Raw genomic sequence first — 24,962 nt, 5'->3', positions numbered from 1 at the left:
CAAAAATACGAATTTACAAATATGTACAAATACAAATACAAATAGTTTTTTAGTCATCTTCTAGTATACGAACCGGTTCTGTGGTATTATACATACATTGAAAATGATCCATAAGTGGACTATTCCAATTTTTCAAAAAAATATTGGTTTTCTAAACATAGCTCCTTCATTTTTGGCGATAAAAAGTTTTTTCAAAAATAATTTTGTAGGATTTTTAAAGAGTTATAAGGCTGTGAAAACTAAATTCTGTAAGAGCCCTTAGTTTTAATTGGGGTGGGTTTAAAAGAATAAGGGGGTGTTTGCTCGAAAATAGAGGTTTTAAATAGCTATAGTATCTCGCTAACTGTTCACTGTAATGAAAATCTATGCAGAAGGGAATTTTACTTATTAAATAATAAGCTACAATTTAGTAGTCCATAATTTTTTTCGTATCTCCAGTATTCGTTACTCCAATTTTTCTAAAATTAGGCCTTTTAAATAGGTCAAACTTCTTGGGTGTATTGATAATACGAATATAAAGGGAATGACAGAAAGGTGAAGACCAATTTTTAGTTAGTAGGGTAGTTAGGGGGTTGTTTTCACTGATTTTTTCATAGAGAATAGCAGGTACCGACTGTTTTCATCATAAGTCGCTTAATTTTCATACTAGAGGAGCTTCATATTATTATTTTTTGAAAGGTCTAATAGTATACTTGAAAAAAGATTATTTAAGTTTAATTTAATTTGTGTTACTAAAAGATACATTTTTGATATCTACAGTTTTTTTTATTAAATGCATATTTTTCGAGGTATTCTCAAAAAACCCTCTAAAAAAGGCGATTTTTTCGTCGAAAAACTGTTACTTTCAAGCGCGAATAACTCGAAAAATATTAGTTTTACGAAGAAAATTTAAAAAACATTTTTTTCTTAGAATTACTTTTTACATCGATTTACATGGTTAAAATGCAATAAAAAAATTCCCGTCCCCGAGATAGGGTGGCAACCACCCCAAATTTTTAGCGTACAGCGGCATGATATAGAAAATGATTCTTGTACTATTCCCTACCTTCTGTGAAAATTTCAAGTAAATCCATGTTGGACGAAAAAATTGCGAGCCAAAATGCTTCACTACCTCGACTATAGAAGGAGGAGAAACAATCAGTAAATGTTACGAATATAAATACCTGGGTATAAAAATCACGAATGATGGAACACTGGACGGAGCCATTAAAGAACGAAATACTCAGGCCAGGAAAGCAATTAGGCTCCTAAACTAAGTACTCTGGGACAAGCAGATAAACAACCAAAACAAGAAAAAGATCTATAACGCCGTAGTGAAAAGCATTATAACATAGAGCTGAGAAGTATGGCATATGAAGGAAAAATCAAAACGAATGTTAGATGTCACCGAAATGGACTTCTAAAGAAGAGCTGCAGGAAGATCAAGAAGAGAACATGTCACCAATGAACGGATACGAGAAATAATGAAGGTTACACATACAATAAATGACGAAATCAACGAAATACAACTACGATGGTTTGGTCACGTACAAAGAATGCATGAAGACAGAATCACAAAACAAGTGCAAAACTAGAAACCGCAAGGTAGAAGAAGAAGAGGTAGAAAGAGGAAAAGTTGACAGGCAGGAATAAACAAAGTCATGGATGAAAGAGGTCTGAAAGTAGATCAGTGTGCGGACGGAGAGGAGTGGCGAACGGGTATCGGAAGACGGAGAACGTTATAAACCGATAATACAATAATAATGTAAAAGTACCAGCCTTTTAAATCCTAAAGTCTAGGGATGGCGGTTGTTGAACAAAAAACCGGTTTTCGGTTATACCGTTTTTTTTACTTACGGCTTAACCTGGCGGTTAAAACCGGTCAAAATCCCGGTTGTTCCAAAAACCGGTTATAGTTTTTTTCATCAAAAGCATATACTCAATAGGTTATAATGTTACATTTATATTGCACTTTAGTTTGCTCAATTTTCCTCCCGAAAAATTCCCCAACCAATTCAACCTATAACAATTTTCCCAGGCGCTTTCAAATTACCCTAAAAATGGGCGAAAGTACCCCAATCTCTGATTCGTCGCTCGTTGTAGACGGCGTCGGCGTATATTGCGTTGTCAATAATTGGGATATTCCCAAAAGTGATGATCCTACCGATCTACCGAAATGTCCCTTGGATCTACCAGGTTTAAAAAATATCCAAATGACATATTTTACTTAAAAATAAATTCGATAAACCAATTCATTATTTACTTCTCTATTGCCATCAAAAAATTTCAGTAGGTAATATTTTTTAATACGTTCGTATAATACCTACCTTTTATATCCTAAGAATTATTTATTGTTTAAAAATTACATAATGGAGGTTCCTAATCGGTTTTCGGTATTCAAATTTCTTACAAACAAGAGTCTCAAGTCTCAAGTAATCAAGTATAAACAATTTTTTAGATGATGGCTGGAATATCAATTTCAAGCAGATCACTTACTTTTTTATGTAAATATATTATCATCTAAATCTAAAAATAACTATTCCCAAAATTGTTTCATAAAAGCTGATGTGACACTTTCGTCCAGTTCTCTATTAGCAAATAAAAGTTGAATTATGGTTGTTTGGGTTAATTATTTCGCATATTATTTATAATACATATGATTGAGATCGAAAATAGATAGAAATTTTTTCATTTTTCTCTAAATAAATTTTTTTTCCACAGGTAACTTTTTCGGTTTTTCACCGGTAATTACTTTAAAAAGAAAAAACCGGTTATAACCGGGACAAAAAAACAACCGGTAAAACCGGTTGTTTCGAATTAAAAAAACCGGTTTTAGGTTATAACCGGTAGGTCTTTAGCATCCTTAAGTCGATTAATTTAGTTTGCAGTCAATACTAACAAAGTTATTCAAATTGTTTATAAGCCAAAAATGACTCTATTTTACTAAAATATTTTCGGAATGATAAAAATGACTTTTTATTATTTTTTTCAAACTTTGAAAACATAAGTATTCTGTTTTCATGTGGTTTCCACAAAATTGCTGTATCATTATTATTTTATGAAGAAAAGTATGCTTCATCATTGCAAAGAAAAGGCTTTTTTTATAAACAAATTGAATAAAATGTAAACTAATTGACGAATCGCCTTGAAATTTTTTGTATGTTATCTGGACTGGACATGGACTGTTCGACCCAATATTTCATGTAATATCAGTCTTAAGTTTATTTTTGCAAAAGCTAGAGCAAATTTGTTTATTTTCGAAATTTAAGTGTTATTTTGCAATTACCGAAGCAACAAATAATCGTACGAAAATTCAAAAACTGCCATTTTAAACCTCTGTTCATCTACTAAAAATGAATACTTACTCTATCTTATTTAATTACTTATTTTTACCTGTAGCGATTTAAACGAAAAAACTGCCATTTTTGACCCTTATTTGTTAATAACTAAAATTATCGTCCGAACTGTAACGGACATTTTTGTATTTATAATGTAATAGGTATATAGTGTCCAAAAAATCCATTTGAAACCTGGCCGGTCAAGTGTTCCGAACGTATATTTTTGATATATTTCTCTGGAGTACAATGTGTTTCCGGTTATCCATTTATTTTCTCTTTTTTTCATCCCTATAATTTCGTTTGCCGTTTTTGCATAATGTCCTTGAAGTTCTTCCATATTTCTTCCACTGTTTCCTCATGTTGGGACAGTGCTGTTCGGTTTAATTTCAGTCTTTTTGTGAATTCGATTCTTGTGTTTTCTTGTTTAAGAGCTTCGACATTGTATCTTCTTCTTGTGTTTACTTTTCGGTTTTTGTCTTTGACTAATTTCATCTTTATTTGGGCCCTTACTCGCATGTAATATTTAGTATTCGCCATAAGTGTCTCCACTTGACCTTTTCGAACGCTTTACGATAATCTATAAAGCATATATACAGTGGAATATTGAATTCCCTAGATTTTTCGATTATCTGTCTTATATTCAACAGGTGTTCTCGAGTACCTCTACCTTTGGTAAATCCAGTTTGCTCTTATGGAATTTCTCTTTGAAAAAATGTTTTTATTCTCTCATTGGTTATATGTAGCATTATTTTAATTTTAATGGCATGTGATATAAGAGAAATAGTTCTATAATTGTCGCATTTATGGAAGCTGCCTTTTTTATGAATCGTTGTTATTGTAGATTTTGTCCAGTCTTTAGGCCATTGTTTAGAATGCCATATTTGGTTACAGAGTCGATGAAGTAATTTTACGCCAGTTTCTTATGTGGCTTTGAGTATTTCTGGTGTTATCATATCTGGACCTGGTGCTTTATTATATTTGAGCTAAATGATCGCTAGTCTTACTTCATTTTCAAGTATATCAGGTTCTTCTTCTACCTCGTCAAAGATTTGGTTAACAGGTTCTTGGCGTTGATCATCTTTATATAGGTCCCTGCAATACGATCTCCATGTCTCTGCTATATCTTCTCTGATTGTTCTCAGAGTTCCAGTGTTGTCTTCAATGGCCCAAGTTCTGGCTTTGAAGTATCTTGTTAAGTAGCGTATTTTTCTAAATAGATCTCTCGGCTGATTATTCTGATCATGTCTCTCAATTTCTTTGCATATATTTTGATAGTAGAGTTTTTTATCTGCCTTGAATCTTCGCTTTACTTCTTTATTGAGGTTTCTTAAACTAGCTTTTTCCCTTTCACTATGCATACCACTTTGACAAAGATTTCTTCTATTCTCAATGATTTGAAAGGTTTCATCTGTTATCCAGTGTTTCCGTTGCACAGGATTATTTATCTTTGGATGATCAATTGGTGTTGTTACACAATGTTTAAAAGTCTCCCATATTTCTTGTCATGTTCCGTGACGAATAGAGGGCATTATTTTATGTACTTCCTGGAGAAGGTCGTCCTGCTTTCTTAGTTGTATCTAATGATCTATCTGATTCTATCTATGATAAAGGTGGTGACATCATAATTGATATATTATTATTATAGTATGAGAATAGAAAAATTATATAATTAAAAATATTGTAATAAAGAATTATATCTATATATCTATAAGCGAGGTTCCTATAGCCTCTGCTACTTCTCGCATTTCGACCGCCATCTTTTTCTGTCCATCCATTCGTCTTCTTTGATGGCTCTATCTCTCATGATGTGCTGTACATGTTCTTTCCAGGTAACTCAAGGCCTTCCCCTTCTTCTTCTTCTTTGTTGTGGTATATAATTTAAAGATTTCTTTGGCCATCTATCTTCATTCATTCGTTTGACGTGACCATACCACACTAGTTGTCTCGTTTCAATTCTATCTACTCTGGAATATACAGTTTTTGTCCTCCTAATATCTTCATTCCTGATGCGATCTTTTTTGGATATACCACACGCTCTCCTTAGATAATCCATTTCTACTACCTACTTCTATTCTCTTTCTATCTTTTTTCGTGATCTGCCAAACTTCTGCCCCATAAGTCATAATAGGCTCTACCAAGGTACTATAGATTGTCGTTTTTTGTCTTATCTTTTTAGACCATAGCTGAGAGCTTAGAATGTTTACCGCTATTTTGCCCTGCTGTGTTCTGTTTTCGATGTCTCTTTTGCCTTCTTTAGATATTATAGATCCGAGATATTTATATTCTTTAAATGTGTTTGTGGTTCTAATTTCTAAATCTGGATTTTCTAATCAATAATTAAGAACTAAATTCTAACACTTCTACAATATGTTACAATTGAGAAATTAGACCACCAGCTTCGGCAACTGGTTATGATAAATTCATCAATTTTAATGAACATACTTTTTAATTTTTTTTATTTTTGTAATAAAAAAATACATTGTTAATTATACAAAGAGAACATCATTAATCTGTCACAACAATAATTGTTTTAACATACTACAATAATCATTTATAAAAATATCCGAAGTCTAAATACCAACATTTGGGGTGGCAACAGCGTAGTAGAAGCCATGAGGACATAAACTGAAATATACGGATTCCGTGACAACCTTAAACTGAATAAATATATATTTGGACGTCACCAAAACCGTTAAAGTGATTTTAGATATACAGCAACCGAACGTGGCGCGCCTGATGGCAACTGCTCCAAGTAATGTGTATATTATTATACAGATAACGTGTCTGAGGACATCCGGCCAATATTTTGTTCAGGCATTGTAGGAAGTGGTACCTTTCACCGGCGATAAATTTTAGAGAAAATCCTCGTGGCAACCGTATATCGGAGTCCACGAAGACCTGGACGCCACGAGAGACTACAGTTTAACATGGGGGGACGTCATGAGAGGCTAAAAATAAATATATATATATATATATATATATATATATATATATATATATATATATATATATATATATATATAATCAAATAGATGAAATAGAGAATGTGGAAAAATCCCCTTACGAACAATTCACACATCCACCATTTCGGGCTGGGAAAAATTTTTTGAATAGAATCAAAGATCCAAACACCAGTTCTTAGAAATGTGTTTCGTCCTCTTCAACCTCTCTGGGCTCGTCGGTAAAGACAAGAGGCTGAATATCTTTAGACACATTCTAATCAAAAAACAACATTCGAGACCTAGACATAGAAGGTGCGTAAGTCTACGGCAAATCCGACAATGACAGTCTCAAGTTTTAATTCCCTAATTACTTAAAGTAAGTAAAATATATGTTTAAAAACATAAGATGTAGATCTTTGAAACACACTCAGTGAACCAAAGATCCAAGGTTATTGGTTTAACGACCACTCGTACAAAATCAAATAGAAGAAATAGAGAATGTGGAAAAATCCCCTTACGAACAATTCACACATCCACCATTTCGGGCTGGGAAAAATTTTTTTTTAATAGAATCAAAGATCCAAACACCAGTTCTTAGAAATGTGTTTCGCCCTCTTCAACCTCTCTGGGCTCGTCGGTAAAGACAAGAGGCTGAATATCTTTAGACACATTCTAATCAAAAAACAACATTCGAGACCTAGACATAGAAGGTGCGTAAGTCTACGGCAAATCCGACAATGACAGTCTCAAGTTTTAATTATATATTTTAATTATATATCAATACGAGTGGTCGTTAAACCAATAACCTTGGATCTTTGGTTCACTGAGTGTGTTTCAAAGATCTACATCTTATGTTTTTAAACATATATTTTACTTACTTTAAGTAATTAGGGAATTAAAACTTGAGACTGTCATTGTCGGATTTGCCGTAGACTTACGCACCTTCTATGTCTAGGTCTCGAATGTTGTTTTTTGATTAGAATGTGTCTAAAGATATTCAGCCTCTTGTCTTTACCGACGAGCCCAGAGAGGTTGAAGAGGGCGAAACACATTTCTAAGAACTGGTGTTTGGATCTTTGATTCTATTCAAAAAAATTTTCCCACCAGCCCGAAATGGTGGATGTGTGAATTGTTCGTAAGGGGATTTTTCCACATTCTCTATTTCATCTATTTGATTTCGTACGAGTGGTCGTTAAACCAATAACCTTGGATCTTTGGTTCACTGAGTGTGTTTCAAAGATCTACATCTTATGTTTTTAAATATATATATATATATATATATATATATATATATATATATATATATATATATATATATATATATATATATATATATATAAGGAGAGGTTATACCATACTGATGACGACTAATAAGTCAGAAACACGTGTCTGTGGTTGCATTCCATCTTATGCATATTTTGTATATATATATATATATATATATATATAACATTTTTAAAATTAAATAATAGTTATTTATGTAAGTATCAAGGACACTAAATACCCCAAATAGGGTATAATATATACCCTATTTAAGGTATAATAGTATACAAGAATAAAAAACCGCTAAACGCCGTAAAAATGAGTGGCGCATAAAATATTCCAGCTACAAAAGATCTGATATGAATGTTACGTGGCGCGAAAATGAATTTTCATTTGATGCAAAACAAAATTCTAGTTTTATTTTAAAAGATTTTTCCATAATATTTGCTAAATTTGAAGTAAACGCGCCACAAAAGAGTAACTTTGATACAGTTTGAATTTTGAAACTCTTTTGTGGCGCGTTTAGTTCAAATTTAGCAAATATTACGGAAAAATCTTTTAAAATAAAACTAGAATTTTGTTTTGCATCAAATGAAAATCCATTTTCGCGCCACGTAACCGTAACATTCATATGAGATCTTTTGTAGCTGGAATATTTTATGCGCCTCTCATTTTTACGGCGTTTAGCGGTTTTTTATTCTTGTATCAGGAGTTTTTCAAAGTTATTTATAAATTAAATGTATGAAGTTGAATGCAATGTTCCTCTATTACACGTCAAGCTTTATAAATGGTCACCTTTGTTGCATTATCTCCCAAATCATCTAGTGTACATTCGATGGATATAGATTTATAAGATGGATTATAGATTTTTTTCTATTCGAAATAGATTGAAAAAAAATATATTGAGATGGCCGGTAAATGAAGTTGGATTGCCCGTTGCCAGATCAAATTTAGCGTCGTAACCACTACAACTCATAAACCATTTGGGGAATAATCGTTAATTGGATTATACTTTTGTTATCTTAATAACTTCTAAACGGCTTAACCGATTTTGATCAGTAAACATGAGTTTGAAACGTATTGACTAGTATCTGATTAATCTAAGGTAAAGTATCATAACTGAAGCTATTACGTACAGGAATTATTGAGCTTTCGAAACCGTTTTTCCCACAGGAAATAGATTTTATCATATTTATGAAGCCTATAACCTAAAAATTCAAATTTTCCCGGATATGAGGTATACATCGTTAGATTCGTCTTGAGTCCTTCTACAAACGCTAAGTTATTGGCGCAATTCGTACGTTGAAATGTTAAGTAATTGTCGAAAAACCAAAATTTTCAAAGTTTAGTTTTTCAGTTTTTCGGCTATAATGACTCGTGTGTATGTCTGATCCTGACGGCATTTGCCGTTCTCCTGCCTCTTCTTGATCCGAATATATATACCCCCAAAAAATATGCCGTTTTGTACCTACCAAGTCCTATAGCTGGCTTATGGGTGGTCAAAAGTCACAAACTCACCGGTTCTAAATCGGCCCTGACCCTCTCTTTAAACACAGAAAAAATATCAAATTGGTTTAACTTTCAAACACACATACATACATATCCACAAACATTTTCCCTTTTTTAAATAAAAATTGAGTCACATTTCTAAGCTCTATAACTTTTGAATGGTATAACCGATTTTCAAAATTAGACATGCGTTGGAAAGGTAATGATCAGTTCTAGTAGAAACCGCAAAGGTTGGACAAATTTTTAACTTTTTGGGAGCTTTGGTGACGAGAACGAAAAACAGACCCTAAATAGGAAGGGCCGTAAAATCTACACCCTTGGACCAAAATCGATGGTTGACATATAAATTTGTGAGTCTTTTCTGAACTTTAAGATGGGAGTTGGCCCAAATTTCAATTCAGTCAGATTTAGAAAATCGAAAATTTTGTGTATACATTATAGTGTCGCGTGTAGGGTGGTGTGGGTGTGCGCCATTGGCGAGAACTGCCGTTCTCTGGCAATGTTCAAAATTAGACATGCGTTGGAAAGGTAATGATCAGTACTGTTAGGAGCCGCAAAGGTCGGACTTAAATTTTCGAAGTTTTTGGGAGTTTTGGGGACCAGAACGAAAAACAAATCCAAAATAGGAAGGGTCGTAAAATCGACACCCTTGGACCAAAATGGATGGTTGACATATGAATGGGTGAGTCTTTTTCTAAACTTGAAGATGGGAGTTGGCACAATTTTCAATTCAGTCAGATTTAGAAAATTGAAAATTTCGTGTATATAATAGTGTCGCGTGTAGGGGGGTGTATTTCTGCGCCACTGGCGAGAACTGCCGTTATCTGGTAATCTTTCCGATATAAAACTAACAGCTTCGATAACTAATAAATCGAAAACTATTAATTTTATCAAAAAAATGTGTAATGAAAATTTTTTGTTTATAATTAATATTTTTACCAGCATTTGCGGTCAAAATATAAAAAAAAATTTCCACCCTCGAGATGAGGTGGCAACCACCCCATGGCAAAAGCGTCTTTGGGCATCATATAGATTTTGATCCTTGAACTATCCACTACTTATTGTCAAATTTTTAAACAAATCTATCCATTCTGTAAAAATTGCGAAGTGAAAAATTTCAGTTCCTGGACTAATTATACTTTTGGAGCTCTATAACTTCTAAACGGCTTACCTGATGTTGATCACTAAACATGAATTTGAAACGTATTGACAAGTAGTATCTGATGCATCCAAGATCGAGTATGATAACTGAACGTATTACAGGAATTATTGAGCTTGAAAAACCGTTTTCCCATAAGAAATAGATTTGATCATACTTATGAACCCTATAACTTAAAAATTCGAATTTTCCCAGATATAAAGTATACACCGTTAGACGCGTCCTGAGTCCTTCTACAAACGCTCAGTTATTGGCGCAATTCGTAGGTTGAAATTTTGAGTAATTGTCGAAAAATCAAAATTTTCAAAGTTTAATTTTTCAGTTTTTTGGCTATGGTGAGCAGTGCATATATCTCAGCTTAATCGCTTAGGCGCCATTTGAAAGCTTAACTTAATCCTATTGATTTGGTGTATCTGCGGTTGTCCTGTCTTTACTTGAACCTAAGATATATACGCCCAAAAATATGCTATTTTTGTATATACCTAGTCCTCTAGCTAACTTACCAGTAGTCAGAAGTCAAAAATTAGACCGGTTCTGAATCGGCCCTCACACCCTCTTGAAACACAGAAAAAAAACTCAGATCGGTTTAACTTTTCCACACACATACATACATACATACATACATACATACATACATACATACATACATACATACATACATACATACATACATACATACATACATACATATCCACAAACATTTTCCATTTTTTAAATAAAAATTGAGTCATATTTCTGAGCTCGATAACTTTTGAATGGTATAACCGATTTTCAAAATTAAAGATGCGTTGGAAAGGTAATGATCTGTGCTATCAGATGCCGCAAAGGTCGGGCTTAAATTTTTGAAATTTTTGGGAGTTTTGGGGACGAGAACGAAAAACAGGCTTTAAATGGGAAGGGCCGTAAAATCCACACCCTTGGACCAAAATGGAGAAGTAACATATGGATAGACGAGTCTTTTCCTAAACATTAAGGTGGGATTTGGCCCAATTTTCCATTCAGTCAGGTTTAGAAAATCGAAAATTTCGTGTATATATAGTGTCGCTTGTAGGGGTGTTGTGCGCCACTGGTGAGAACTGCCGTTCTCTGTGGATTGTAAAACAAGAGAGAAAACAGATATATTTCTCACGGGCGCATATTTCTTGTTGGCACGAGTCGAGGCACGAGGCGAGTGCCGCAAATCAAGCGAGAGGGAAATATGTCATTTTCTCTCGTGTTGTACACTGTACTTTTTCTATGGATGCGTTTTTGTCAAGAGTTTAAACTTCAAAATTAAATAATCTAGGTGCTTTTAGGTATATTATATGTCTAAATTGAAATAAAATACATATATACACATAGGTATTTAATATTCTTAATATTTATAAACTTTATTTATTTAAAATTATAATTCACAGTTGAACAGTTTTAAAAGGTAATTTTTGATAAGTTTTGACAAGTTTGAACACATTTTGTTTGACAAAAATAATTGTGTTTGTATTGTGCATGTTACCGTGGAAATGGCGATCATATGTAGGTATGTACACCGGCGATAAACCCGTGAGAAAAAATATTTCTCACTGCAATGGCTGACTTTTCTCACTACCTGAGAAATTGTTCATTTTGAATGTATGTAAGTAGTGAGAGAAGTTGCACATTGTATAGCATCCATAGAAAAACATCTTATAATGCACATGGTGCATAAAAAACTTTATGTCATACCGGTTCATTGCATCAATTAAAGTTTTAATTTTATTTTATATTAATAATTAGAAGTAATATTGTATCGCAGCCAATGAACTGTCAATACGGATGGAATAGGCACAAAGACAACTAAATGCAGCCACGATACAAGAGAGAGGTCCTAGAGAGAGACAGACAAGGTGGTGGAAACTTTGACAGGCCGTGTAATTTGAGTTGCCTATATCAACTTAAATCGGGGAAATATAAAAGTCTAACATAAAAACATAATCAAGGACTTCTTCACTTTGTATAAAACAGTCACTAATTTAGTATTTAAATAGTTTTAAAATTATTTAACTCCCAAATACTTTAGGAAAGTAGGTATTTGTTTTGATAAATACAAATAACAATTCTGAAAAGTATCTAAACACCAAGTATGGCACTGTGTACTCTATTTATCCCCTAAATACAAAAAAGTGGTTAAATTTTAAAATATGTACTGCCAATCAGCATTAGGCCTTATCCAAGTTAAAATATAAGTTAAAATATTCAACGAACTGTAAATACTGATTCAATCGGGTCCATTTATATAGGCAACTCAAATTACACGGCCTGTCAAATTCTCCAACACCTTGTCTGTCTCTCTCTAGGACCTCTCTCTTGTATGTTGGTGTCAATCTTGCTTCACTATTTGAATGGGACATGGCCATTCCATCCATATTGACAGTTCATTGATCGCAGCAGATATTTAGTACCGTTGCTAGGAAAGTGATATGATATTAGATATCATATAATATTAGATATATATATTAATTAACATTAACAATTTGTTATTAACGTAAACAAAGTTTTTCTATGTGACATTGTCAAAAAAAGTCAGAATGTAAGAGAAATTCGATATTTCTGAAGAAAAAGCCAAAAAAGCAACTGAGAATATGTTACCGAAAAAATTCAAAGAACCGTACGACAAGGAATACGCTAAATTTCAACAATTGGTGGCAGAAAATAATGCTGAATGCAGAATGCGTAAATGAGACCGTACTACTGGCATTCTTTGGAGACCTTGGTTAAGTTTTTTTCCCAGTTCTTTATGGTATGTAAATAATAAATATGTCTAAATAATAAATATAATGTTTATCTGATATGAATAAATAAACGGATTAAATGAAATGTTTTCAAATTTTAAATCGGGTATAACTCGACAACAATCAATTTTAGAGAAAAAAACTAAATGAATGACCCAAATGATCTAAAAAAATTATTTAGTTATTATTTATTATTAAGTCAACAAATTATTTTTGTAAATAGACAAGACGAAAACGACGGGTTCGTTGGAAAATATATTCCCATAAGATTTTTTTGCATAATCACATTCGTGAGACACCCCAGAATAAGGTTCAAGAAGTCGCCCACGCGAAAAGTGGTCCAAATTTTTTTTAACAATTTTTTTTATCAAATTGCAAAAATAAATTGTTTCGGTCCCAACAATTTTTTTTACGTTTTTTGGACCATTCTGGACAAAAAAGGTCTCTTGTGATTTTTCTGTTAAGTTGATAGTATTCGAGTAATAAGCAATTAAAATTTGAAAAACACGAATATGGCCATTTTTAAGACTTAATAACTCGGTTAAAAATTATTATTATGAAAGTCAAAAGGTGACTAAGTCAAATTTTAAAGCCGACCCTACATGATCCTATACAAATTTGTGTTATTAATTTATTACTAAGCTGTTATTTTTAATTATTAACAATGAGCGGTAAGATCGTATTGACGCGGCTGTAAATGTGAGTGCGACTAAGATGCACCATTGACTGCCGGAATGGCATCTCTCTCGCACTCACCATTAACGGCAGCCTAATACGTGCATGGCGATCATTATTATTACTTATAAATAACAGCTTAGCAATAAAATAATGACACAAATTTCTTCAGGATCTTGTAGGGGTGGCTTTAATATTTAATTTAGTCACTTTCTGACTTTTATAGCAATAACTTTTAACCGAGTTAATAAGCCTTGAAAATCGCCATTTTTCGTTTCCTTTTTCAATTTTAAATTGCTTATAACTCGAAAACGATCAAATTTAGAGAAAAATTATAAGAGACCTTTTTTGTCCAGAATGGTCCAAAAAAACCTAAAAAAAATTGTGCGAGACAAACATATTAATTTTTGAAATTTGATTAAAAAAAATTGTTAAAAAAAATTGGACCACTTTTCACGTGGGCGACTTCTTGGACCTTATTCTGGGATGTCTCACGATCTCACGAATGTGATTATGCAAAAAAATCTCATGGGAATATTTTTTCCCACGAACCCGCCGTTTTCGACTTGTCTAAAATTTGTTTAACAAAAATTGTTTTCGACCACGGTACCGCCTGGCACCCTGTGGGTTTATTATAAGGACCTCTTTTTGAGTAAAGAGCAAAACGATCGAATCGGAATAATTTACCTAACGGGGGCGACGATACAGCCTGGACTACAAAGGATTGTCGAGCTAATTATGATGATGATGAGCTTTTAATCTGTGAAAGGCTTGGAGTTTTGGTTTGGTTTTGGCTTCGGTTTGGAGTTTTTGCGATTTACGTGAAATTGACGGTCTATGATTCTCCTATACACTTTCAACAACAGGTTGGTTTCGGGAGATATTGTATTTCGTTGATATACGGCAATTGGGTAATTATTTATGGAACAAGTTGACTCAAATTACCCAAACTGCAAACAGATTTTTGAGAACAATTTTTGAGAATTTTCGACTTTTTAAATATTCAAATATTCTACTTTTGTTAAAATGTTGCAACTTACGCAAACTATATAGAAGTGCAACGAAAAACGTGTTTTAAAAAAACATTTAATCTATTTGACGTCACGATAATCATGAAAAAAATAGTTTGATACCTAATGGTATATAAAGACAGGATGGATAGGAGTAAGCCAAACATTTTTGGTTGATATAATAATATTAGTTAATAGGTTATTGCAACTTTTTATTATTCAAAAAATTGTTATGTACTTATTACTACTTGGATTTTCCTCTATACTTGCAATTGCAGCGTGTGAAAGTAAGTCTTAATATTCTTTTTATTTCTTCTATTATAATATTCAATTGTTCAGTTTTCAATGTCATTACAATGCTAACGTATAATACCTTCATTTCATTTTCATATTTTTAACCCCCTTGCATACGTTGTCCAGTCGGTATAGTATTATTTGACCTTGCATGCCGAGCTACCAGATTTTATTTTTCTAATCTATAGGTGCGGGACAATGGTAGTGTAAATTTAAAATCGTGACTGAATTCCGCCCTTGCGTTAGCCGCCGTCATGATTTTAAAGAACTGTCTTTGCTCAAAATCGCCGCCATTTTCAAAATTCCGACAAAATGTGTAAGGACTAAAATTGTTGAAAACACGATTTGCAATAATTTCTTATATTAGATATAAATTTGTTCGTGCGGCAATATTTTCAGAGTTAAGTTTTTCCAAAAAAGCTTTTATGTTACAAAGTTATTCAATTATTGATTAATCATTGCATGTCTAAAATTTTGGTTGAAAATAAAAGGTTTTGTTGGGACAACCCGGATTTTCCGAGGAAAATTTTCGTCGAAGCAAATCGGTAAAAAAATATCTAAAAGTATGTAGAATTAAATTTCGGTGAATTTTTAACTGGCCTATATTCCGGTAAGATGTCCCGACTAGTTCTATTTATTGGATTTAAGTTTCGTAAATGCCATTTTCTTTGTTTTTTTATTAAAGAACAAATTTTGTTTAAAAATTTGTCTTAACTTTTTTAGGTTACGAGCTAGAGCCTTAAAACCAATCAATTTTTTGACCACTCGTATCGAAATCCACCCTCGAAATTCGTAATCAGAAACCAAAAATATATAAGAAATACTTGGGTTTACCCATCAGATTTGAAAAGGTCAGGGTGATCTCTATTTGGCCCCTAAACTAAATGAATTCCTTCTAAAATTTATAATTTAAAATACACTAAGCAGCAAAATTAACGCACCACCTTAAAAATGGGACACTTTTGATGTCTCGAATTTCCTAAACCTGTTGTCCGAAGAACATCGATGTAATATTATTGTTGCTAAACAGGTCATTGTCATTATATACCGGGTGTAACAATCATACTGTGTTTTTTCCTCAAAGTTCGGACCCTGTGAAATATTCTAGCATATATAAAATATTAAAATAAAAACTCAATTATTAGTGTAGGAAACAAAGGTTGAACCTTGCAAAATGGACACAAGTCCGGTTCTATTTTTTTCTGTTATATCAAGGGGCGCTTATTATAAGACTAACTTTTTCTGAAAAAATTTCGCCCTGAAACCCCCCTTTTCACCCCTTTGAAGGGGGTAATTTGTGGTTTTTGCGGAACGTAACACTTCCTGTACCTTTTACAAAAAATTTCTTTTATAGAAATATGAAGAAGACTATATTTTCTACGATTTATTTCCCGGCAGCATCTGTCTATCATCCACCGTTTAGCGGGGATGGCGCCCCAAAATTAACAAGTTTTTAAAAAAGATGTTTTTAAAAATATATATATTTTTCCCTAACTGTAACGGAAAATAAGAAGAAATCCTGCGGCAATTATTCACAAATATTTGATTGATTTTTTGGTATAGGTTTCACTTAAGGGTAATTGCCCTTTTTTTAATTACAGGGTGTTACATTTTAAAAATCCCCTATTTGTACCAGCTTAACCGTTTACGCTAGAGTAAAAAGACTTTCAGCGATTACCCATATACTGGTGCTATTTACAAATTTGTATAATGCACCCCCATTTTTTCCCCGGAACCACCCCAAAAAAAAGAAGAATTAATAAATAAAGTGATTTTCTTGGATTCCTTCACACAGAATGCCCTTTATTAATATGTTTCATATATCATTTTGTGCAGGTTATTATTACCCATGCATGGACACCAAAAGCGATTTCCTAGTGCAACCCTTGTAGCCAAAAAAAAAATTAATAAAATGGGGGGTTAAATTTTTTTTTTGTTTTTTGCTCTTTGATCCATATGGGCATATGCTTCATCAATAGTGCTTTTCAAGAATATATATGGTTATTGCAACATCCCTGCGGAAACCACCCATATCCTTGAAAATATACTGCAGAAACTACCCCTATCCCTTGGCGAGCATGTTTTTACGATTTTCTCATTACCTATGCATTCTTTTTAAACAAAATTTATCGTTTTAAACAACGTTAAAGACCACAATTTACTCTAAAAATTAGGTCCTATTCATTTTTTTCGTATAAGCAACCGTTACGGCACAGTGGCGCCGTAAACCTCATATATGCTTTGGCGGGCTCCAGTTTTTGTTTTTTTTTCGTCATCTGTTCGTTTTATTGATAAAGTACTTATGTAAAATAAAACAACACAGTGTACCCTACAAATTATGACCTATGCACATTTTACAATCTTTGCGCCCCAAAGCCACAGTGGTGGCCCAAATTCAATTTTTGCATATTTTCGCCACCTACACGCATTTTATTGCATTAATGCTACCTTAATAACACAATATTCACCCTTAAGTGGTCGCTAAGCAGTGACGGATCCAGGGAGGGGTGATATGGGCGATCACCCCCCCTTCAAACCAAGTGATATTATATTTAAAGATATAAAAATATTCATTTATTTTTATAGAAATACGTATATTATATTATTATTTTTATAAGAATGGCGTACTTTTTATGCTATAGCGACAGTGGCGGATCCAGCATCGTTAAGAGGGGAGTGCCAATTGGCTAAATTTCTATAAAAATAAATTAATATTTTTATAATCTTTGAATATAATATTACTTTGTTTGAGAGGGGGGGAGGTGATCACCCCCATCACCCCTCCCTGGATCCGCCACTGCTAAGCGACCACTTAAGGGTAAATATTGTGCTATTAAGGTAGCATTAATGCAATAAAATACGTGTAGGTGGCGAAAATATGCAAAAATTGATTTTGGGCCACCACTGTGGCTTTGGGGCGGAAAGATTGTAAAATGTGCATAGGCCATAATTTGTAGGTTACACTGTGTTGTTTTATTTTACATAAGTACTTTATCAATAAAACGAACAGATGACGAAAAAAAAACAAAAACTGGAGCCCGCCAAAGCATATATGAGGTTTACGGCGCCACTGTGCCGTAACGGTTGCTTATACGAAAAAAATGAATAGGACCTAATTTTTAGAGTAAATAGTAGTCTTTAACCTTGTATAAGTTTTGTTTACAAAGAATGCATAGGTAATGAGAAAATCGTAAAAACATGCTCGCCAAGGGATAGGGCTAGTTTCTGCAGTATATTTTCAAGGATAGGGGTGGTTTCCGCAGGAATGTTGCAATAACCATAAATATTTTTGAAAAGCTCTATTAATGAAGCATATGTCGATATAGATCAAAAAGCAAGAAACAAAAAAAATTTCAACCCCCCATTTTATTTATTTTTTTTTTGGCTACAGGGGTTGCACTAGGAAATCGCTTCTGGTGTCCATGCATGGGTAATAATAACCTGCATAAAATGATATATGAAACATAATAATAAAGGGCATTGTGTGTGAAGGATTCCAAGAAAATCATTTTATTTATTAAATATTCTTTTTTTTGGGGTGGTTCCGGGGAAAAAATGGGGGTGCATTATACAAATTTGTAAACAGCACCAGTACATGCGTAATCGCTGTAGGTCTTTTTACTCTAGCATAAACGGTTCAGATGGTATAAAAAGGGTTTTTTTAAAATGTAACACCCTGTAATTAAAAATAGGGCAACTACCCTTAAGTGAAGCATATACCAAAAAATCACTCACTTATTTGTGAATAATTGCCGTAGGATTTCTTCTTAATTTCCGTTACAGTTAGGGAAAAATATATATTTTTTAAAACATCTTTTTTAAAAACTTGTCAATTTTGGGGCGCCACCCCCGCTAAACGGTGGATGATAGACATATGCTGTCGCGAAATAAATCGTAGAATATATAGTCCTCTTCATATTTCTATAAAAAAAATTTTTTGTAAAGGGTACAGGAAGGGCTACGTTCCGCAAAAACCACAAATTACCCCCTTTAAAGGGGTGAAAAGGGGGGTTCCGGGGCGAATTTTTTTCAGAAAAAGTTAGTCTTATAATAAGCACCCCTTGATATAACAGAAAAAAAATAAAACCGGACTTGTGTCCATTTTGCAAGCTTCTACCTTTGTTTCCTACACTATATAGCCTTAGACTTTCTTAATATTCTGTTTTTTAATTCATTAGCTTACGTTCGATAATAAAAAAGTTAGGTAGGTAATCATCATCATCAGGGCTTTTCATTCCGGGTGGAATGTTTCCCGCTCTTACTTAGAGCTATCTCATTCGCTTATTGCGGTGAATCACTCCGCATTCCACTTGTATGTTGTCAAAGTTTGTTGTATGACTTGGCTTTCGTTACAATTTTCTTCCACTCATTTTGATATGTGCATAGTTCCCTCCAGTTTCTTACTTCCAGAATTTTGATATCTCTCATGACCTGGTCCTCCCATCTCTCTCTGGGTCTTCCCCTTGGTCTTTCAGTTTCTGGTTTCCATCTGATAATCTTCTCTCTTCTCTCTTTTTCCTTCTCTCTATGTGTCCCAGCCATCTCAGCCAATGTGCTCTAATAAATCTAACTATATCTTCTCCCTTCATTATGTCTCTTAGTTCATGGTTCATTCTTCTTCTCATTTCTCCGTTGTCCATTCTTATTGGGCACATAATTCGTCTGAGGATTTTCCTTTCGAATATTCTCAATTATTCTTCATCTTTTTCCGTGAGGCACATTGTCTCAGCTGCGTACGTAACTACTGGTCTGATTGTAATTCTGTATATTTTCAGTTTTGTATTTCTGGATAAGTTCTTGTCCTTCATAAGCCTATGATATCTCCAGTATGTTTTGTTGCCTGCTAGTATTCGTTCCGTTACTTCTTCACTTCTCTTGTTTTGGCCATTCACTATTACTCCCAAATATTTAAATTGTTGGACTCTTTCAAAAGTGTAGTTTTCTATTTTGATTTCTCTCGTCCTGTTATCTTCTCTTTTAGAGCAGAATAGATATTCTGTTTTTCCTTCGTTAATTTCTAGACCTCTTTTCCGTGCTTATTTTGCCAGGATTGTTACTGCTTCTTTTAATCTTTTCTTGTCTCTTCCCATAAGAAGTAAAAATCATCTGCATATTATGCAACTATTTGTGTTGAGGCGTGGGCTATAGTTCCTTTAATTTTGCTAGCCTTAACTGTTCCTTCTACTGCTATGTTGAATAATGTGGTTGAAAGGGAATCGCCTTGTCGCACTCCTGTTTCTATTGCAATTGATTTTGTGCTACCTTCTTCTGTTGTTACTTTAGCCGGAGATCCATCCATAGGTAGGTAATATCGATGTAATATCATTGTTGCTAAACAGGTAATTGTCATTATATACCGGGTGTAACAATCATACTGTGTTTTTTCCTTAAAGTTCGGAACATCATGTGGAATATTCTAGCATATATAAAATATTAAAATTAATACATCTATTGTCTCTGAATAGCAAAAATATATATGATTGTTTAATGAAATTTATCTGTGAAACTAAAATTAACCTCTAAACTTTTAATCCCGAAAATTTGATATATTATGTTCATATGAAAAAAGAAGAAGAAGAATATGTATAATGGTAAAATGTGGTGAGCAACTTGGACAGTCCATAGCGGCCAGCTGCAGCTTTTGAACTGAGTAGAGAGCTGTGGAAGAGTTTGCTATGGAACTCTAAGGACCTCATTGCCTTCTTTATGTATGAATAGAAAAGTTGTGACTGGCTAATTGACACCCAAGTCTATGCCATAAAACAAAAAAAAATAATACTCAATTATAGCCTTAGACTTTATTAATATTCTGTTTTTTAATTCATTCCCTTACGTTGGATAATAAAAAAGTTAGGTAGGTTGACAACTAGCCTTGTTTTTTCATCAATAAAATTGTAACCTCATTTTCTGTTTAGTTTAATAAAAAAAGCCTAAAGTAGGCTATGAAAAGTGAACAATTTGATATTAGATGTCCAATTGTGTAAATTAGTAGATTTATTATGGTAGGGGAGCAAAGTATGCTAAATGTGCAGTCACTCGAGCGCTTTGGGGACCTATTGGGTTGTGAATAGTATGTCCTAAAACCAAAAAAAGTTAAGTAAAGTTTTCCATTTTAGTGGGCGCTTGCCATTTTTTAATTTAATTTTCCATTTCCAACAATCGTTTTTTCCTATTATAACGCCATCTATCCATAATTCGAAAAAATGTTTCGAATAAAAGTTACTTATTTTTACGTAAGGAATCCAAATCTGCAATAAAAAATGAGGGCTCCTATTTAAGATTTTAAAGTAACCCCCCCCCCCACATCCATGGGGGTCGTGTTTGGTACCATTCGATAGATTTTTTAAAAATATTGAATAAGTGTATTTTACAGTTTTTCGATCTGATGTTCATTTCGCGAAATATCGCGGGATTCGTATTTAAAATATTAAATTTACCCCCCACCCCTCTCCGTGGGAAGTCGTGTTTGGTATCATTCGATAGATTTTTAAAAAATATTGGGCACATATGTTTTAGTTTTTCGATCTGTCATTCATTTCGCGAAATATTCGCTTTTTTCTTGTGAAACTTTGGGACTCACATATTTCCTTACGCCCGGCTCAAATCGTCAGATTTTTGAAATATACACTCTTTTGCATGTACTTAACTTACCTTATCTTAATCTGACAATTTCGAGTTTTTTTAAGGATAGATTTTTTTTTTTTCGGGCCCCGCTTAACGAACTCCCTTGTGTTAAGAGCCAATATATGGTAGAGGTACATCTGCAGGGTACCAGGTTTCTCCCATATGCTAATCTGACGCGCTCGAGTAACTGCAAAAATCCCCGCTTGGGCTCCCCTACCATTATTTAAAGTTCCAAATTAAGTCCGTAATTTTTTTTCTTGTTTGGTGGAAATGGAACGTGCTACAAGGAATTTGACCCGTGATAAGTGGGTTCAAGCAGTGACCTTACACAGCGAAGGACTAATCTACCATGCTATCAATCGAAGGTTATGGTTAACATATCTAACAATATCTTTCCGCGCTGGTAAAAAATTCCTCTCCAAACCATAATAGAGCCTACATTAAATAAAGTCGTTCTACGTATGTTGAAAAACCGTTCGTCAAGGTCTACCTTGTCCTGAATGTCAGATGTAGGAGCTAATTTCTCTAAAGCGTTGAAATTTATGTATATAGACAAGGCGAAAACGGCGGGTTCGTTGGGAAAAATATTCCCATGAGAATTTTTGCATAATTACATTCGTGAGACATCCCAGAATAAGGTTCAAGAAGTCGCCCACGTGAAAAGTGGGCCAAATTTTTTTTAACAATTTTTTTTAATCAAATTACAAACATCAATATTTTTGACCCGAACAATTTATTTCTAGGTTTTTTGGACCATTCTGGATAAAAAAGTATTATATAATTTTTCTCTAAAGTTGATCGTTTTCGAGTTATAAACAATTTAAAATTGAAAAAAAAACGAAAAATGGCGATTTTCAAGGCTTAATAACTCGGTTAAAAGATATTATTATGATAGTCAGAAAGTGACTAAATCAAAGTTTAATGCCACCCCTACAAGATACCGAAGAAATTTTTGTCATTATTTTATTACTAAACTGTTATTTTTAAGTAATAATATTGAGCGCCATGCACGTGGTAGCCGGCCGTAAATGCTGAGTGCGAGAGAGATGCCACTCCGACAGTCCAATTGTGCATCTTACTTTCACTCACATTTACGGCCGCCTACCACGTGCATGGCGCTCAATATTATTACTTAAAAATAACAGATTAGTAATAACATAATGACAGAAAATTTTTCAGGATCTTGTAGGGGGGGGGGGGGCATTAAACTTTGATTTAGTTACTTTCTGACTTTCATAATAATAACTTTTAACCGAGTTAATAAGCCTTGAAAATCGACATTTTTCGTTTATTTTTTATTTTAAATTGCTTATAGCTCAAAAACGATCAACTTTAGAGAAAAATTATAAGAGATCTTTTTTATCCAGAATGGTTCAAAAAACCTACAAAAAAATTGTCCGGGCCAAAAATATTGATTTTTGCAATTTGATTAAAAAAATGTTAAAACAAATTTGGCCCACTTTTCACGTGGGCGACTTCTTGAACCTTGTTCTGGGATATCTCACGAATGTAATTATGCAAAAAATCTCATAGGAATATTTTTCCCAACGAACCCGCCGTTTTCCCCTTGTCTAATATGAAAGTCCCATAACTTTCGATTGATAGCATGGTAGCTTAGTCTTTCGCTGTGAAAGGTCACTGCTTAAAGCCACTCATTACGGGTCAAATTCCTTATAGCACGTTTCATTTCTACCAAACAAGAAAAAAATTACGCACTTAATTGAAACTTTAAATAATAAATCTACTAATTTTCACAACTGTTTTTGACTGTTAGCAATTTGACATCTATTATATTGGTTATTTCTCATAGCCTATTTTAGGCTTTTTTTATTAAACTAAGCAGAAAATGAGGACTTACTAATGAAAAACATGGATAGTTGTTAATGTACCTAACTTTTTATTATTCAACTTAAGCGAATGAATTAAAAAACAGAATATTAAAAAAGTCTAAGGCTTTAATATGGTTTTAATTTAAATATTTTATATGTGTAGAATATTCCAGAGGGTATTCTGAACTTTGAGGAACAAACACAGCATGATTGTTACACCCGGTATATAATGACAATTACCTGTTTAGCAACAATGCTATCACATGGATATTCGTAAAGAATAAAGCTATATCTAAAGTCAGGATTATATCTAAGCATGACAGAAAGGTCAAAATAAGCACTTATATAACCAAAAAATTTCACAAAATAAGCAAAGTTTTTATGAAATAAGTAAGATAAATAATAAATATAATATAATATAATATAATATAATATAATATAATATAATATAATATAATATAATATAATATAATATAATATAATATAATATAATATAATATAATATAATATAATATAATATAATATAATATAATATAATATGCAAAAAAAAACCTGTAAATAAACATGGATATAATGATATAAATATGAATAAAGGACATTAAAATTAAATTACATTTATTTTTAATTATCTTATTATTAACAATAAATAAAAAATTACAAAAGTGTTAAACTATAATATAATAAAAAAATCGAAAAATAATTATCATATTAATATATTTTTTATTTATGTCCATTAGGGCACAAAACAATAATATGTTTTTCAAACATTTCTTTTAAAAAGCTATGTTTTTTATCTGTAGGCATATATTTTATACGCAAAAAAAGTTCTTTCAACATCTACATAATGTGATTTTACAAGCAAAAGTACTTTACAACAGTATAATAAATTTGGGCTGTTGCTAGTTCATTATATGCTACATGGACAGGTCGTATAAGGATGGGTTTTTTCATTTAGCTCCTAAGCTAAAGGGATTAAAATTCTTATGGTTTATTGAATTATTACAATTTTATACCTCTGTATACTTCATTGAATTTTGCTTAAGACAGGAATATACAGTGAGCACGTAAAGATTGGAATAAATTCATTTTCTCGAGAATGGATGATTTTGGAAAAAAATCCCGAAAGAGGTCAATTTTTATTTTTAAATTAGGACTTTTTGGCATATATATCATACTAGTTACCCATCTGGGCGTGATGACGTCATCGATGATTTTTTTAAATGAGAATAGGGGGTCGTGTGATAGCTCATTTGAAAGGTAATTCAATTATCTATTCAGTAATATAAACAATAACATAATTATTTATACAGGGTGTCCAAAAAAATTTTTTTGGATTAAATTAATTGACATATAAAGAAGAATGTATGTAATTTATTTAACTCAAAATACATTTTACTGCTCTCAGAAAACTGAAAAAAACGTTTATTTAAAAAAGAATAATTGCTTTTTGCTTAAATTAAATGTTCAAACTATCACGAGGCTGGTTCGTGGCGGCTTTAATATTGAATTTAAGCAAAAAACAATATTTATTTGCCAAATAAACATTTTTTTCCTGTTTTCTGATAGCAGTAAAATGTACTTTGAATTAAATAA

The 24,962-nt window shown here is 32.8% G+C and overlaps 1 protein-coding gene across 3 annotated transcripts in view; it reads left to right on the top strand.

Annotated features, from left to right (window-relative positions):
• LOC114339590 (uncharacterized) overlaps positions 1-24,962 on the top strand; it is a 243,711-nt gene that overhangs the window by 37,283 nt on the left and 181,466 nt on the right. Inside the window, exon 1 of one of the 3 annotated variants that reach the window (XM_050645839.1) lies at positions 14,802-14,909. The exons of the other annotated variants lie outside the window; for them this stretch is intronic. Within the exon in view, the coding sequence (XP_050501796.1) occupies positions 14,855-14,909 (55 nt within the window). The 5' untranslated portion in view covers positions 14,802-14,854. Of the gene's footprint in view, positions 1-14,801; positions 14,910-24,962 lie in introns of those variants that run through there. 3 annotated transcript variants of the gene reach the window in all.

Source organism: Diabrotica virgifera, chromosome 3 (assembly GCF_917563875.1).
Source record: "Diabrotica virgifera virgifera chromosome 3, PGI_DIABVI_V3a".
Lineage (NCBI taxonomy): Eukaryota > Metazoa > Arthropoda > Insecta > Coleoptera > Chrysomelidae > Diabrotica > Diabrotica virgifera.
Note: the sequence above shows the minus strand (reverse complement) of the source record. Positions and strands in the feature narration are given on the sequence as shown.